Raw genomic sequence first — 17,484 nt, 5'->3', positions numbered from 1 at the left:
GAAGAGCCTTCCTGATCCTTGTCAACAATCCGAATCCAAACCTAACTTCTTTCACAAAAAAACTCAGCAGTGAGCTAATAAAATAAGCATCAATTGTGGAAGAACAATGAAGAGCACTGGGTTCAATTATCTAGGAGTTCCTCCTGCTAAAAAGCTGAAATAATCCCAGTTTTAGGCTGACTCTCCCCATCTCTGAATCTTGGGAAACTAAACCACATTGTCTGTGTGCTCATGATAAACAATCTTCATCACTTTCAAGCACGAAGACCCAAAGCAAAAGCCACACATAACAGTGTTAGCAAGAAAAAGAGAGAACATAGCATTGCCACGGGAAAGCCAGAAGAATTCAGGATGACTGGCTAAAACCAACACACTCCAGAAAGGCAAGCTGCTGGAGAGCCCTTGCCACCTACCTCACCTCAATAGAAAAAAATGTCCAGACCTCCAGGGAGCTCCCACTGTTGAAGAACCAGCCTCAGCTGCCAAAGGGCTGACCCACTGCTGCTGGGGTGTGCAATCAGCTCCTCTTGCTCCCCAACAGCTTCTGGCAGGAAGTTTTCAAAGCCCTCTGCCTGGAGTTGTCAAGCCATCCTGGACTTCTGTGCTCACTACAAGGTGTCAGTGAGCTCCCTACACTTACCTTGAAACTGTAGGGCTTCAGCATGTGAGCCCTGAAAAAAACAAGGAGGCCCTGGAGCACTGGGAGTAGTTTGATCTGGCCTAGGAACCAGCTGTGGAAATCATAGCTAATTTGTGAGCTGCCTGTTACAGCTGTCACCCCTGCCTTTGCCCCATTTGACCTTTTTCCCACTAATCCTGTCCTCACATCACCTCATGCTCCCCTTTTTATTCTAAAGCAAGTGACACCAAAAAAACACTGCTGTCTGAGTAATCAAATGTGATACCATAGCTGATGTTACAATTGCAGCTTCTTGGCCTGTTAAAAACAATGCAGGAAAACTGGAAATCTCTCTGCTGCTTCTTGCCAGCAACCACTGGCTGCATGTTCTTGACTGCACACTACTGTGAACATGTGGCCATTTGTACAGAAATTGCTACTAGAATTAACATAACTCTGTAAAAGGGATAAGCTGCTTTGAATCTAAAACTTATCTTAGCAATTTAACAGTGGGTCATGATTCCCATTGTGGATTAGGCAGTAGGAGCCTGTGCTTGCAATAAAAGAATATTTTCTACCTGATTTGGTATACACAGACTGTTAAACATGCCTGTGAATTCCTGACATTTAGTCTGTAATCCCTCTTTTGTGCTACCTAAACATTCCGTATTCTGCACAGTTTTTCCTTGAAATCTGAGTTAGAAAAAAACAACACACCCCACACGTTCTTTTTCTAAGCTTAAGCATCACAAATCACAGATTTTCCTCAGCAATACTCTGAAGATTCATAATTTACAAACCTGCAATACTATAGTTCAAGTATCCTCCTGCTATCATTGAAATTTATTTTTCTTTGTCAAATTTAATTAATGTATTCCCTTTGGAACAAGGAAACAAAAAGTACAGCTTATTAATTAAAAATGTCAACTTCCATTTTAAATTTGCCACTGTTTTCAACATTTAAAATACTTTGCATGCTAGTCCCAAGACAATGACTACTATATGTAATAAATAAATAAAAGATGTATTATACATTATAGATGGATATTGCTGTTAATCAGAAGAGAATCATTTTTTTTTCACTTTTTCTTATCAAAGAACATTAAAAATATCCAGCTGGGTAAGCCTTAACTCATCAGAAAGCTATTTATCTATTAAATACACGGTCTGATCAAATACTGAGACTGAGCCAAGAATAAACAATCATCAATTCTTCATATAAGTCAAAACACTGGCACATACAACAGTGGTTGCAATGCTGAGCAGGGATTTCAGAAGAAATAAAGGAACTTGACTTCAAGAGCAGTGTGAATGTCTGCAGTCCCTACCAGAAATTTCCTTTTCTGCTTCCAGTGGCTTCCTTGTGCATTGGTGGCCACGTGTGCTTCGGTGACAATTTTGATCAGCTCCCATTCCTCATCCGTTGGTTCTGGTTTGTGACCAATTGTTTTCTGCAGCTCCTCCCGACGCCTCTTCTCTCGATTTTCTTCTATCAGCTTCCTCTTGGCCAGACGCTTGCTGTCATCCAACACCACTAGCAGGGATAAAAGCATACAAGAATGGCAGGAGGTTATTAAAGTTGTCTGGACTTTGGTCTTTTCTATCTATAGCTGATGTACTAATTGATTACCAACACCTTAACTAATGATAGAATGCTTTGAGTTGAAGAGATTTTAAAGATCATCTAGTGTACCTCTACCATGGGCAGGGCTGCCACCCACCAGCTCAGGCTGCCTAGGGCCCCATCCAACCACTGTGCAATCTTGTGCCAGTGCCTCTCCACTCTCATACTGAAGAATTTATTCCTTGTATTCATTCTAAATCTCTTTCAGTCTAAAGTTAACATCCCTTGCAAAAAGTTGGTCTTCCTTCTGTTTATAAGTTCCTTTTAAGTACTGGAAGGCTGCAATGAGATCTCCTGGAAACCTTATTTTCTCCAGACAGAACAAGACCAGCTCCCTCAACATTTCTTCATAAGAGGTGCTCCAGCCCTCTGATCATCTTAGTGACCCTTCTCTGGATGTGCTTCAAAAGCTCAACATCTTCCCTGTGCTGGGGGCCCCAGGCCTGCAGATGGGGCCTCACGAGGGCAGAGCAGAGAGGGACAATCACCTCCCCCTCTGCAGGCCATCCCTCTTCTGGTGGAACTCAGGATACAGCTGGCTTTCTGGGCTGCACGCACACACTATCAGCTCACATCCAATTTTTCATCCACCAGAATCCCTTAGTCCTTCTTGCAGTGTTGCCCTGAACCTATTCATTCTTCAGTCTGTACTGAAGTTTGGAGATTGCTGGCTTGTCTGCCGCTGCTCCTTTGACACACCTGTATGTGCCTTCTACAAACGCCTCTCTATGGTACTGATAACTGCCGGTCAGAATTAGACTCAGACAAACTTCTCATTCTGCACAGCTCCTAAATGGCTGATGCTCAGTACTGTCTGATGTGTCCAAATGAGCTGGATTTGAAATGATGATCCAGAGTCATTCCGTTCTCTCTCCTTAAGTACCATCTGCCTTTGATGAAATTGCTTCACTTCTTCTGTTTCATTTTGTACAGAAAATGCCACACATTACATTATAACTGAAAAATGCTAAGTTGGAATATTTATATTTTCCTTATTGGCTCTGGTTTTTTTGTTTGTTTTTGTTTTTGCAGAGGATTACAATGGCAACAACCATATACAATAATGCATAGGGGGATTTACATGAGTTCCTCACACTGCACTAATTGAAGTTATTGGTGTAAATCCTTGTGCAGTGGCAGGAAAAGAAGATTCCTAAGGGTTAATCTTACAGCCATATGTTCTAGTTCTTTAGAATGAGAGTCAAATTATTTGCAGATAACTTCTTCGGGGCTAAAAATAAAACAAACAACTGCAGGATGACTCATACAACGACATTCAATTTCACATCCTCCAGAATTTTCTAAACAAGATGTTTTTTTCAAGCAAAGTGTCCATCCAGATGCATTTCTCCCTCTTTTCCTCCTAAGAGTTAACATTCCTATTGTTACTCAGTCCAGTAAGGCCAGAAGAAGGTGCAGTCTGGTGAAGCATAAACAAAAAATTAGAGCGTTCAGAAGTGGATTGCTGCAATGAGTGTAATTCTCCAGAACAAATGATTAAAACCAAAAAATGTTGGCAGTTCCACGCTAGTTTAACAATCTTCACCAATCAACATACTTTAAGCAAATAAAAACATTAAAAAAAAGAGAGAAAACGAAGAAAAAGAGAAAAATATACTTACAATCTGTTGCCATGCCAACAAAGATACATTTTTTGAAGCGACATTCCTGGCACTGATTTCTTGTTACTTTGTCTATCACACATTTTCCTTCATATTTACAGGAATAGGTTGGATGGAGGTTTTTCTGAATGGTTCTTCTGAAAAATCCCTAAGTGCAATAAATAAATACATTGGAAAACATAACTACTGTGTAATTTTTTCAAATTGGTTTGGTAGAAATGTACCTATGGATGCAGCATAAAATGCTCCATTAAACTCTCAAGGAGGAAGAGAACAAAACATTATTATAGATTATGGTATTTCTTTTCAGAGTTTCAAGAGACATCTCCTCCCTAAAAATTAAAACATATAGGCACCTGAGATATGTAAAAGCATAAGGAAAGTTGTCTTGAGGAAGAAGAGACTGATTACGTGTTTTCAAGTCCTGCATTTCCATGTGCAAATTTTATTGCTGATTTGAATTAGTTTTTATTTTAAGCCCCCTTCTAAATTACACAATGATTTCAAAGGATATTAGGAGACACACGCAATTAAAGGACAGCTTTTGCAAATAGCAAAAATGGTGGTGTATAATTAAGTGTAACTAGAGGACTAAGAATGAACAGCTTTACTCATGTCCTTCCAGTGAAGTAAAATAGCCAATCAACCAACCAAATCTGGGCAAGGCTATGAATTTTGCAGTCAAACACAATTCACTCAACCTTTGAATTAGGTCCTAAATAATGGATCCATAATTCTGAAATGATATGCATTTCTGAGAAAAGGAATTCATTCATACTTCCCACAGATGTCTGTATTCAAAACAAACATCACCAACAAAGACCTCCCTATGCATATTCTATCTATCTATAATAATATATGTACAGCCAATTGCAGTTGATAGGAGGTCAGATCCTCAGCTCACACGAAGTAATGTAGCTCCACTGAAGTCTCTGATTTGAACATACCACGCACCCTGGCCTTAGGTAAAGAAATCAGATACAACTTCTTTCCAAACATTGTAGACCTAATTTCAACATGAGTTTTCTCACAGACTTTGGCAAGAGCTGGATGAAGCATCCAAGAGCACAGTAGTATGGACCAGACAGACTGCTAAGGGCAGAAATTTACTTCACTTTCCACCACTGTTTGAGACTGTCTACACTTAGCAACACAGTTTGGAACTGCCTTGACATAAAGAACACACTGAGATACTGCTCCAGTTTGACTGGGGCCACTGCGAATAGCTTCAGTTTCTTTGCAAACAATGGTGAAATCCAAGTGAGATGGGATTTTATCTAACATACAGTCTCTTCAGCTCAGATTTTAGTTACTGAACACCTTTTTACTTCACTAAGCAAAAAGCCTCTTTTTAATCATATTAAATAACGCAAGGTAAAATCTTATAACAGTAATATCTTTTAACGCAGAACATTTAATTAAGACATACAGATAAATCTACATTTCAGCTTGAGCTCCCAACTCCTTCAAATACACTCTCATTAGAATTTTATCTTATGACAACCATCTTGAGCTAAGAGCAAAATTCTTTTTTTCTTCATAACAAAAAGACCTAAAATCTCAATTAAATTGAGCTGCATAAAGCATAGATATGAGTCTTTCTAAGACTGGGATCTGCGGGGTTGAGTCGAAATCCAGGAAGTCAATAGTAAGATGTTCTTACGTGGAGTCTGGATCTCAAATTCTCATCCTCCCAACTGGGCTTGGATCCACTCTCTACCCTGTGTCAAATTCCTAGAGATGGGGCCTGTTCCTCTCCTTCATGAAGATGGCTCTGAACACTCAGGTGCACTGGCTGACTTCTAGTTACAGCAAGAAATGGGGAAACCTCTGATGAATTTCTGAAAGTGGTACTGAACTTCTGTTTTCCAAACTTTCCATGAAACTTACTGTAGCTCAAGTTTAATGATTGTTAACACTTTTCATCACACATATGCTGTATGGAGTCCAGCTTTTTATTCTTCCATAGCTTTGCATTCCTTACATTTTTTTTGTTGTTAAAAAACATCTTTGACCATCACTAGATACAATGTGATAAGGAACTTGCTCTCCATATTGTCCAAACACATCAGATCACCATTTCTCTGCCTTGAATCACTTCCAGCCTTAGTCTTGGTGACTGCACACAAATTTATGTCACATTTGTTTCTTGCACTTTGCTCATATATGCACATGCATAAATAGGCATGCATAGATCAGCTACGAGAAGACCTTAAAGACAGTCTACTATCTGTCCCCCTGCTATAGGCAGAGTTGTCACCCACTGGATCAGTGGCCAGGGCCCCATTCAACTTGGCCTTGAATTCATTCAGGGATGGGGTATCCACAACTTTTCTGGGCAACAACTTCCAGTGCCACTTCACCCTCTGAGTAAAAAAAATTTCTACTGATATCTATGTCTTCTCTCTTTTAGTTTAAAGCCATTCCCCATTGCCCTATCAATATCAGACAGTTGGTTCCTTTCTGTTTGTAAGCTCCCTTCAAATAGGAAAGCAGCAATTAGTCTCCCCAAAGCCATCTTCTTTCCAGACTGAATAAGATCAGCTTCCTGAACTTCCCCAGCTCCACAGGAGTTCTTTAATCATCTTCATGGCTCTCCTCTGCAACTGCTCCAACTGCTCCATGTCTTTCTGAAGATCACCATTCCCAAGACAGACACATGGAGGACACCAATTGTCGTTGGCCTCCACCAAGACACAGATTTGTTGACACAACCCTCTGGTTACAACCGTACAACCAATTCCTTCTCGACCAAATAACCCACCCTTCAAATCCATACCTTTCCAATTCAGAGATATAAATGTGATGTGGGACTGTATTAAAGCCATTGCAGAATTCTAGGTGGATGACATCAATCTCTTTTCCTTTATCTAGTGATGCTGTCATTCCATTGTGGAAGGCCACCAGATTGGTCAGGCATGATCTGGCTTTGGTGAAGCTGTGATGACCGTCTCAGATCATCTCTGCTTCTTGCACGTGTCTTAACATCTCTTCCAGGAGAATGCGTTCCATGATCTTCTCAGGAACAAATGTGAGGCACACTGGCTTGCAGTTCCCTTGGTCTTCCTTTATCCCTTTCTTAAAAATTGGAGTGATACCTCTGTTTTCCACTTCAGGCACCAGGGATACATGTCACCAGGTCCCACAGACAGTCAGTCTCATCAGGTGGTCTTGATCTTGCTCTCTTTTTACAGAGCGATGGATTTTTATACCCTAACCCTTGCCTAGAGGTTCAGGGACCTCTCTTGAGAGAAGTGGGAAGTCTGACTGCCAATGAAGACTGGAGTCAAAGAACTTGCTGAGTATCTCTGCCTTCTCTATGTCTGCTGTTACCAGTTTTACCTTCTCATTTAGCAGAAGAGGTCCTGGCCTGTCCTTGGACTCTTTCTGTTGACCAATGTACCTCTTCTAATTTTTCACATCCCTAGCCAGGTTCAGTTCCACCTGCGCCTTTGTTTTCCTGCTTCAATCTCTGTATAACCAGATTACATGCTCGCATCCTTCCCAGGCCACATACTCCTGCTTCCACTGATTGCGTACTTCCTACTTATCCCTCAGTTTAACCAGCAGGTCCATGCTCAGCCATATCAGTTTCCTGTCTCCTCTGCTTGATTTCTTATGCTGGGGGATGGAGAGCTCTTGTGCTCTCAGATTGGTGTCCTGAAAGAGTTGACAGATCTGTTCCATTCCTTTGAGAGAGTTTCCCAGGGGATCTCATCTAACAGTTCCTTAAACAGCAAAAAGAGTTAGCTCTTCTGAAATTCAGGAGATCTTTGTCAGATCCATATTTTCCTTTCAATTTATTCTCTGCAAGCACTTGCCAAAAGTAAATTTTTGGTTATCAGCCAAAATAAATTTTGCTACAAAATTAGTTTTCAGTGGAAGCAACTAGTAAATGCCAGATTTTTGAGAACTGATTGCACGCAACTTTGCTGATAGTTCATACAACTCAAAATGTGTATGTAGATCCTCCAAAATGTGAGTTGAAATTGTTCACACAAAATAGCTGTCAAACCATTTTGTACAGTTAATACATTTGCAAAAATAACAAAACAACGCAGTCTGGAAGCTAACTGTAAGTTGGAAAAAAAAATTAATTACTTGTTGCAAATTGTCAACTTGGCTCTTTGTGCATGAAAGCATTATTTTAAATTATACATCAGAAGATATAAGTAGATTTGTTACACTATATTTTACAATAGCTGGTGGGCATAAAAATAAATACTTCAGTTCAAATAACAAAGAAACCCTAGCAGGAAATATGGCAAGAAATCCTGCTGTTCAGCTGGGAGCAGAAGCTATTTCATAATGCCACACCATTGCTTACTTGTCACTATATCTGAATTAAGCCATATTCCTGAGTTTTATGTGTTGTTACTGTCTGGTATATGTGATATAAATATGTAAAAATCACTTGACTGGTTCCACAATTTTTCTCACATATAAATATTTTTTAATAAATATGTATATGTATAAAACTGATGAATATCACTATAAACCTCCTACACACACGATATTTAAGTCTTTGCGCATTTCATAAATGTATCAAAGTGCAATGCTGTACAACAGAAGAAACTACTTCAGGGCTGTTACTGTGATGTGGGGATCTAATGCCAATCCAAACCCAACGTTTCATATTCAAATATTCCTGACTTTGGAGACTAACAAAACATGACTTTTGTGGTTCAGTCCCATGACACTAGTGCATGACATGTGTGGTTCCATTTGTTTAGAAAAAAATTCTTTTTCTGTAGGAAAGAATAGCTTTCTTGCAGGATCTCAAGCCATCAGGCAAATTTATGGCAGTGAAATCACGCAAAATGTGCCCAATCATGTTATTCATTTATTTTTATCATTTACTTGCCCAAAGCAATCTTTTTTTTTTTTTTTTCATTTTTCATGTAGCTTTAGAGATGAAAAAGACTGAAAGCATATTTTAATATGGTTAAGCTGAAGAAGTAAAAAAAAAAAAATTAAATCTGTTTTAACTTTGTGATGATGCTTCCTGAAGAGATGGATGTTACTGTCACATGAGCATGTGGAAGACATTTTTGGTTTTTGTTCTTTGCAGTGATAATGAGATACACTGGAACACTGTTCATCACCACAGACTCGTCATGGCCATAGGCAGAATCTCAACTATTGCATAAAGAGTTTCATTGAAGTTCTTGTGAGGATGCTGATGTACACTGGCCAAGAACACGATCAGAAAAAAAAACACTAAAAAAACGGAAAAGAAAAAGCTAACAGTTAACAACAAAAGACCTAAATTCTCTGTCTTCTTTTCAGAAGCAAACACTGTTAAAATCAACTATATTCCTTATGTATATGCAGATCAGCAGCACAGCCAGATATGGCTTATCATCAGTACTGGATGTTCTTATTCGCTTCTAATCTGTCTTTGTTTTATTTGGTAGTACAGTTCAGGAAATCTGTATAAATGGAGAAGCTGGAGAGCTATTTCTGATTCCCACCTTCCCACCATGCCATTTACCTTGCAACCTTCACAAGTGATGCAGCGATAATGATATCCGGTGGCTTTGTCCCCACATACTACACATAGCTCATCCTTGTCTAAGTAACTGGGTATATACCCTGCAAAGAAAAAGAGGATGTGGCATGTAAACTCTATATAAAATGATATGATACATTTGATATAAAAATATTGTATTAACATTCACCGCAGATATTATCTACTGGCCCCACACTTCTCAACTCACTGGATTTCCTGAATAAAAAGCTCATGCTAACAGTATCACAGAAGTATTTAAACGTTGTATGCAGTGTCTTCTACTTTTCAGATCGTTTCAGCACCCGCTGGTCAAGAGGGAAAAGGCATAACATAACTGCTTTCTCCTGCAATAAACAATAGCTCAGAAAAACAAATATATTCATTTTTATATCAAGCGCTTTGATGTGAAAAATAAAGTAACAGCAAAACATAGAGTCCACTTCTCTTTCTGTTTCTGAAAAACAACCGATGTGCTTGTATTCTGAGTTAAGATGCCAGGTTGCAAAGTGACTCAGGGACATGCTAGTAAGAAACATTTACTGACAGTGTATTTGTTTCAAAACAGCTCTGCAGGTGTGGTTGAGAAGTACCAGCAACAGATCGCAAAAGCTGCATAGATTATACCTTACCTGGGTGTGTTCCACTGTTGCATTTAATATACCTTGAATTTAGGGCAAAATAGGTGGGCATTCAAATATGTGTGTGTGTACATATATGTGTGGGAATGACGTTTTCTCTTCTGAAGTGGTTCATCAGACACCCAACGAGTGAAATCAAATATTACTACTACAAAAAACTGCTGGGACTGCTTGGTTCTTTTCCCAAAACATCATTAGTTTTGACAACATAAGCATATTTTTGCTCTTATGTAAAACAAACGAACAAAAAAACCCAAACACAACAATTCTGATGTAATGTAATGTACTGTAATTCTGAACCAAAGAGAACTTTCAAATGTAGTAAAATACAAAGCTTTCAAAGGAAGTGTTTCCATAATTTATAATTCAATGGAGTTGTAGTACATATTTTTTCTTAAGGAAAATCCTCTCTGTATGCAAAGGTCTAAGATTCATTTTGAGAGGAGAGAGGGAAGTGCAGCTATTCATTTAACACTCGAAAATTATTGAGGTACAGTAAGTTCTTCAGAGAATGACTGAGAGGCTGAGGCTGGAAGGCTCCTCTAGAGATCTCCTGCTCCAACCTCCCTGCTCCAGCAGGGACATCATAGGTCAGGGTCATGTCTGTTTGAGTTCTGACTGCCCATAATGATGGAGACTCTCTAACTCCTGTGAGCGTTCTGTGCCCTCACAGTAAAATGAGATTATTTTATTATGCTTGTACAGAATTGCCTGTATGTTTATTTGTGCTCTTTACCTCTTGTCCTGTCATGAGACAACACTGAGATGAGTTTGCTCCGTCTTTATCACTCAGCCCTGTCAAGTTCTCTTTTACACATGGATAGGATCCCAGTGAGTGTTCTCTGTTCCAGGCCAACCAGTCCCAGCACTCCCAGTCTCTCCTCCTATGTCACACTCTCCAGTCTCTTCTCTACCTTTGTGCTTTTACTGGACTTGTCCCACTGTCACCACATCTGTCTCATACCTCAGAGTCTAGACTCGGTCCCAGCAAAGCAGGCACATCTCAGCAGTGTAGAGCAGAGGGAAAGCTCACCTCCCTCATTCTGCTGGTGATGACCCTCCTAATTGAGACCAAGATGTTGCTGGCCTTCCTCACCTCAAGGGCACTCTGTTGGCTCACATTCAACTTGTTGCCCACCAGGAATTCCCAAGTACTTCTCTGCAAATCCCCTCCCAGCCAGCAGGCATCCAGCCTTTACTGCTGCATTTATTCCACCCCAGGCAGAGGAACTGCTATGTCCCTTTGATGGACCTCAACAGATCTCTTTGTCATTTCTACAGACTGGTCCATCTGAATGGCAGCACACCCATCTAGGACATCAGCCATCCTTCCCAGCATTGCATCATCTACAAACTAGCTGAGTGCAATTTATGAGTGCAACTAGGACAGTCCTTTGGACACAGCTGGCTGGGACATTATTCCCTCCATTGCCTTGCTGCAGCTATCAGCATCATGAAACATTAAAGCAGACTCAAAGTTTGCTGCCCTGCCATCAGCACAGCTTGGTGCAGCTTGGGGACTTGCATGGAGATCAACCAGCACTAGGACTCAGGCACCAGCAGGCTGTCAGAGGATGCTGCCACGGGGATGGCTGTCATCTTCCTATGACTAAAACTCAGAGTAAGCTCAATAACAGGTGGCTTAAAGAAAGTGCTTTTTTAAGACTACACTTGCCAAAGGTTCTCCAGAAAGAAAAGTCCTCAACAGACAGCAAATACTTGAAATTACTTCAGCTTAAATTAAATGAACTTTCCAGGGCTGATTTGGAGAAAGGAAGAAGAAACAAGGCAGGAAATAATTGTAATGCCTACTTTATATTTTTGAGCATAATTCTGAGAAGCTAAAATTACAAGAAACAAATACATCTCTTAGGTAACACTGTGAAACAGAGCCCAGTTGCCTGCATCATCGATTTACTAATCCTCCTACCACATCAGTCTACAGTATGGCAAAATATTAGTTCACATTTAAGTTACATTTCTATATTAAAAACTTGGGTACAGACTGGTGGACACATGGATCTGGTTCCTGACCTTGAGGGAAGAGAGACAGCAGGGTTTCGGTTCTAATTTACATCATGACTGCTAACGGACATTATGCCAGTGGAGGATTAGCAGGGGCTATTATCCCCATCCCGCCCTCCTTTTGCTCACACAACACACACTGCGTGCAGCTGACACAGGAGGAAGCAGGCTCAGCAAAGGGATGCAGGATTTTCTACTAAATTTTTTGTAACAATCAATGACTTCTAGTTACTGCTATTCATAAAAGGCAGACTTAGTTTAGCATTGACTATGCCCTCTAAAATTCAGTATCTCCAGCTTTTGCTTCCTCAAGAAATACTTCTAAATTAAATGCCTTGATATTTCATTAAGCATATAATCTGGTTAGCACTGCTCATGTAATGGCAGCTTTGTTCTATTGGAGCAGCAGGAGATGACTTGTTTAAACTGCTTCCTTAAATATATACAGCAGCCTGCACATGTGACTCATGATGTCCATTCTCGGAGTTTCAGGACTTTATCCTACTCAGGAAACAGTTCTCATTCTGGCTGGAAATAAATCCTCTACAGGCACTCTGAGTTAGAAATTAAAAATGGAATCACTACATGTAAGCACATTCCTAACTGTTCTTTTATCAGGAGTGTTAATTGCCTTCTAGTTAAATTACTTAAATCTAAGGTATCATGTTCATCATTTTTACAGGATTGTCCCTATGACACAAGAAAAACACATACCCTGCCCTCCTTCACTGACTCAGTGGAGAATGTGGATAGAAAAGCTTCATCCCAAGAAATCACTGGCAATAAAAGTACTCAACAAGCACCCTCTTTTCTTTCTGTTAAAAATTTGAGACCAATAGCCATATATATGGTTTTTTTTTAGTGCTCCTTCCAACAGCTAATGGGGTCAGAAGTGACAGGAAAGTAAGAAAATTGGAGCTTCAGCAGTTTTTAAAAAGACTGATGCTTCAGAGCAGCAGACCACACCCGAAGGGATAAGGGAAAATCAGTTCTTGCAAACTGTAACATCCACTGTAAATAATTCCTAGGAGTTGCAATTCCTGAGTAGTTAGCAATTAGCTAACAGAATCATTTAAAAGCAACATAGATATCACTGAACTGTACGGTAATAGCCTATTTTGTTGCCTTGTCTTTCAAGCCATAAGAAGGACATGGACCTGGAATGAGTCTAGAGGAGGGATGTGAGGATGTTCACAGGGCTGAAGCAATTCTATGAAGAAAGGCTGTGGCAGCTGAGTTTGTTCAGCTTGGAGAAGAGAAGCTGCTGGGGAGACCTCATTGTGTCCTTCAGGGGGACACATAACAGGGGGCCACATGAAAGCCAGAGAAAGATGTTTTCTTTTTTCTTTTCTTTTACAGACAACAGTCTGTAGAGATAGGATGAAGTGTAATGGGTGTAAACTGAAATAGGGTAGACTTGAGTTAGATACTAGGAATAAATTATTTACTATGAGAGTAGTAAGGCATAGGGTGCTCAGAGAAGCTGTGGATGCTCCATTCCTGGAGGCTCTCAAGGTCAGGGTGGATGGGGCCATGTGCAGCCTGAGCTGGTGAGCGGTAGCCCTGTCCACAGCAGGGGTTGGAACTGGTTGGACTTTAATTTACCTTCCAACCCAAGCCGTTCTGTGGTTCTATAATACTACGCTGTGTTCAGATTTTCATTTGGTACATCCAGTACTATCCTCAAAGTTAAGCACTCAGATTGACTTGACATCATTGTTCATTGCTGATCTTTGATTTGAATGGAGATCACCGATGAACAACCTTGATTTGTCTTGTCTGCTGTTTCTTCTACAGTTAAGGCAGCTCCTTTGCTCTCCAGACTTCTACCTACCAGCCTGCCTAATCTTACCTTCTTGGCAAGGCTAAATGCCCAGCAGGACCAGCTGCCCCTATCCTGGAAGAGCATGTTGAGTATGTTGTATAATCCACTGAGTCTTGATGTTGATCTACAGTAACTTTTAAACTGCAGTTGCAGCTTGTTACATTCCTGGTACTGGTGTGGCAAGAAACAATTTTCTTCCACAGGAAAATGTTCTACAAATGCAAGGGCAGATGAAGATCTGCTAACCTAACCAGTTATTTGATGCAGTTTGTACCTTTAACACTGTATGCCTATGGTCTCATTTGTAAGAGTAACACATCAATGAGCACTGTAACAGATTGGTAGGACTCAGAAGAGACAATACAGAGCTATTCTTGCCCCCCTGCAGTAAAGCAAAGAAAAGCTATTTAAATGGAAACAACCCCTGAAAAACAGTAAAGCATTTTTTCTTTGTACCTTGCACATACTTAGACAACCATTTTGAGAAAAGCAAATGTCAGTTTTGTTAAAGAACTCTTGCACGGACTTCTCACTTCCAGCTCTCTGTATGTATGTATGCACAGTATAATATTAACTTAGGAATTAAACCATACCTTAAAAAATTTCTAGGATCAAACAGTGTTTGACTGTCCAACAGGGATATATGAGACTGACACCAACAAACAGTGTTTATAAACCAGATGCTCATCGGCTTGCTCCTGATCCTTCATAGGCTTATTCCTTGCAAGCAGGGAAAGCCATTTTTGCTATTAGAGAACATTTTCAGACCATTACGCAGTATTTTGTTTTCACTGTGCATTGGCAGAGTCATGCAATAAATGTACTCCCTCAGATCTTTCTTCAAGCAAGTCGTGTGACTAGAGATCACTCAAGAAAATGAGGAGTTCAGACTTACTCCTAAGCTTGTATTCACTTACTGAGCACTGCAGTATGAAAATGAAAAAGAAGAAATTAATTACTACCTTGGGAGTCCCAAACTGTATCAGAACTGAAAAGAAAATTTATACTGCTCTAATGCTGATTTTATAGTCACATTGCAACTCCTTGCAAAGTATAAGAAAATTACAAGAACCATCCAGTTATCATCCTTGTGTAGAACTTGTGTACATGTGTAGAAGTCTATTGAATGTTTATTGGACAAAGCACAGAGCTGAGTCAGAAAAATCATACTCCATTCCTGTTTGTATAATCATTGTTATTCATCTGAAAGGCTGTGCTGATACACTGATCTCTATTTGCCACCTTCTTTAATTCATTCCTCCTGATAAAAACTGCTGAACTCTCCACAGAGCATCTCTTTTCTTTCTGACTTTTCTTGTCAGCTAGCTGACTTTCTTGTCCACAATTTTATTATCACTCTTCGATTTATGGAATTAGTAAAATTTGGCAAGAGATTCTGCAAAGACAGTATGAGCAACATTTCCCACAGTCTCTTTTCTCTGAGTGACTTTCCTAAATATTAGCCCTTATCTTTGGGTTGAGTCTGAATCCTTGTCAATGAAGCTCAAACCCTGCTATTGCTTGAACTGCTGTGATCAGTACTGCAGTTGCACCCATTACCAGGTATAGGGACAAAATGCACTACTGTACATAATACTTGAGTGTCGGGCCATTCAACTTTTTTTTCCCCAAATTATTAAAATGGTTTTAGAGAACATGCCATAGTTATGATAAATAACTTACTTATGTAGAAATCTCAGTGAACATCAGTTGTACCGCAGATGCAAAAGCAAAGCAGTTTATTCTCCCATCCTTCATTTTGTTGCACAAGGGTTACAGTAAATGAGATGAAAACACATTTTCCACTGACATTTTTCTTAAAAGAGATATAATTCCAACTGCATAATAATTTGCTGAAATGGATGCCAATTCTCTCATCATAGCTGCGTCTTTATTTGGGTGGTCAAAAGTGAAATTAACCATTCTTAAGCTCAAAGTGATTGTTAGTTTAGTTAGAGCTACCCAGTTACTCTCCTTTAGGAGCCAAAGATGAAAAGTGCCCAGTCTTTTTGTAACTTCATTATACGCACACATGCACCCTGTGCTGATAAGAAGACATTTTTACATGACCTCCATGTTGTGTTTTCTGAGGTATTCAAAGAGTAGCCCTGTGGTTTGGACTAATTCAGTAGCGTAAGCTAGCAGTCATTTCATCAGCTGCATACAAACTGCCTGAGAAAATACAAAGGGAAATAACAATGACAATGACAGTAACAACAATAACTTTCAAACCCTATCTGCCACTGTACCAAGGGCCCTTAAAAATATGTCATTAATCTCACCCGGGGAAAAAAAAGGTGACCAACAGGGCTAAGTACTGAAATTGCTATCGCGTGACTCAAGAATCTGAGCCTGCAGATCAGTATTTTTCAAGGCAGTTTCCAGTTACTTCTGGCCTCCTCCACATCGCCTGAGGTTAAAGCCTAAATTCACAGACAGGAGCCGGTATCTTCTGTTAACTTTGCCTGTGAAATGACTGCGTGCAGAGGGAAGTGAAATCCAACCCTCAGCCCACATTCAACTTTGCAGACCTATTTTCCCTCTTGCCAAAATACTGCTCATGAAGCAAATATGGGGATACAGAGGACTCTGTAAACAGTTCTTTTGCACTTTCTGGACTACCCCTACCCTGGTGCTACCCCTGTGCTGTCCCAAAGTGTTCCTCCTTGCTGAACACAGTGGGAGGAGGCGTAGGGGTGTTCTGTGCAGCCCCTCAGCCTCAGGGCAGGGGTTGTTACATGGCATGGCACCCCAAATGAGCACCGTCTGCCCATTGTCAGCTCTGTTCTGCCCACTGGATATCACAGCCTTTCTTCCTTAGAAGTCACATCTTCCATCAAAGCCATCAGGAAAATATAGCTTTCAATGCACTGCAATAAGTGGAGCAGCTAGAATGTTTTATTTTGTTCTGGAATAGCTAGAAATACTTTGAAACTACTTACTTTTCCCCTTTTGTGACACCTTATTGGGGTCTTTTGTTCTTATTTTTTGAAGTTACTTTGTTACTTTTTTGGCTTTCTCTCAAAGTGACTAACACAGAGAAATAGTTAGATTCCCCTTTACAAACGTTAACTTTCTCAGCATGAAATGTTGGTGTTTCTTTCTGCTTCTCACATGGAAAGGAGACTTCAAACATCTAAAAAACTAACAAAAGTTTTGATTTGAAAAGCCTCCATGTGCTACTGTAAAGTACAATCTGATTTGAACAGCTGGAAATCTTACTGAGATTACTACAAATTTCAGGGGACTAACAGAAATACCAACTGCAACAATCAGGACCCCTCATGGACACCTGCTTAGGGACTTAATTTTGCTTTAATGGGCTATTACCAAGGCTTTCCTTAACAAACTCCCTCTTCCCCCCTCAAAATCAATTCTGGATCAATACAGACACACATGCCCTGTATGGAGCCTTCTGTTCTTACGACAGGATTAAAAGATTCGTTAGTTTTATGATAGCTTGGTTAAAAGATGGAAATTGTAACAACAACAGCAAAAAAAACAAAACAAAACAAAACAAAAAAGAGATAGAGAAGATGCACATGTCCCCACAGGGTTTATGTCTGTTCTGCTTAACAAACTCAGCGCTTGCAAAGGTCTGACAGAAGGTATGCAACTC

General features: G+C 40.0%; 1 protein-coding gene across 8 annotated transcripts in view; it reads right to left on the bottom strand.

The window, feature by feature from the left end:
* The window catches only part of THRB (thyroid hormone receptor beta), a 167,704-nt gene that overhangs the window by 12,749 nt on the left and 137,471 nt on the right, over nt 1–17,484 (bottom strand). For all 8 annotated transcript variants that reach the window (XM_042888474.1, XM_042888480.1, XM_042888477.1 and 5 more), the window contains 3 exons: nt 9,360–9,460; nt 3,866–4,013; nt 1,948–2,153 (listed from right to left, as the gene is read on the bottom strand). In XM_042888474.1, coding sequence (XP_042744408.1) covers nt 1,948–2,153; nt 3,866–4,013; nt 9,360–9,460 — 455 coding nt within the window. The remainder of the gene's footprint in view (nt 1–1,947; nt 2,154–3,865; nt 4,014–9,359; nt 9,461–17,484) is intronic.

This window comes from Lagopus leucura, unplaced genomic scaffold, assembly GCF_019238085.1.
Source record: "Lagopus leucura isolate 7727_CA_CO unplaced genomic scaffold, USGS_WTPT01 Super-Scaffold_100157, whole genome shotgun sequence".
Taxonomy (NCBI): domain Eukaryota; kingdom Metazoa; phylum Chordata; class Aves; order Galliformes; family Phasianidae; genus Lagopus; species Lagopus leucura.
The sequence above is the reverse complement of the archived record's forward strand: the minus strand, read 5'-3'. Positions and strand labels throughout refer to the sequence as shown.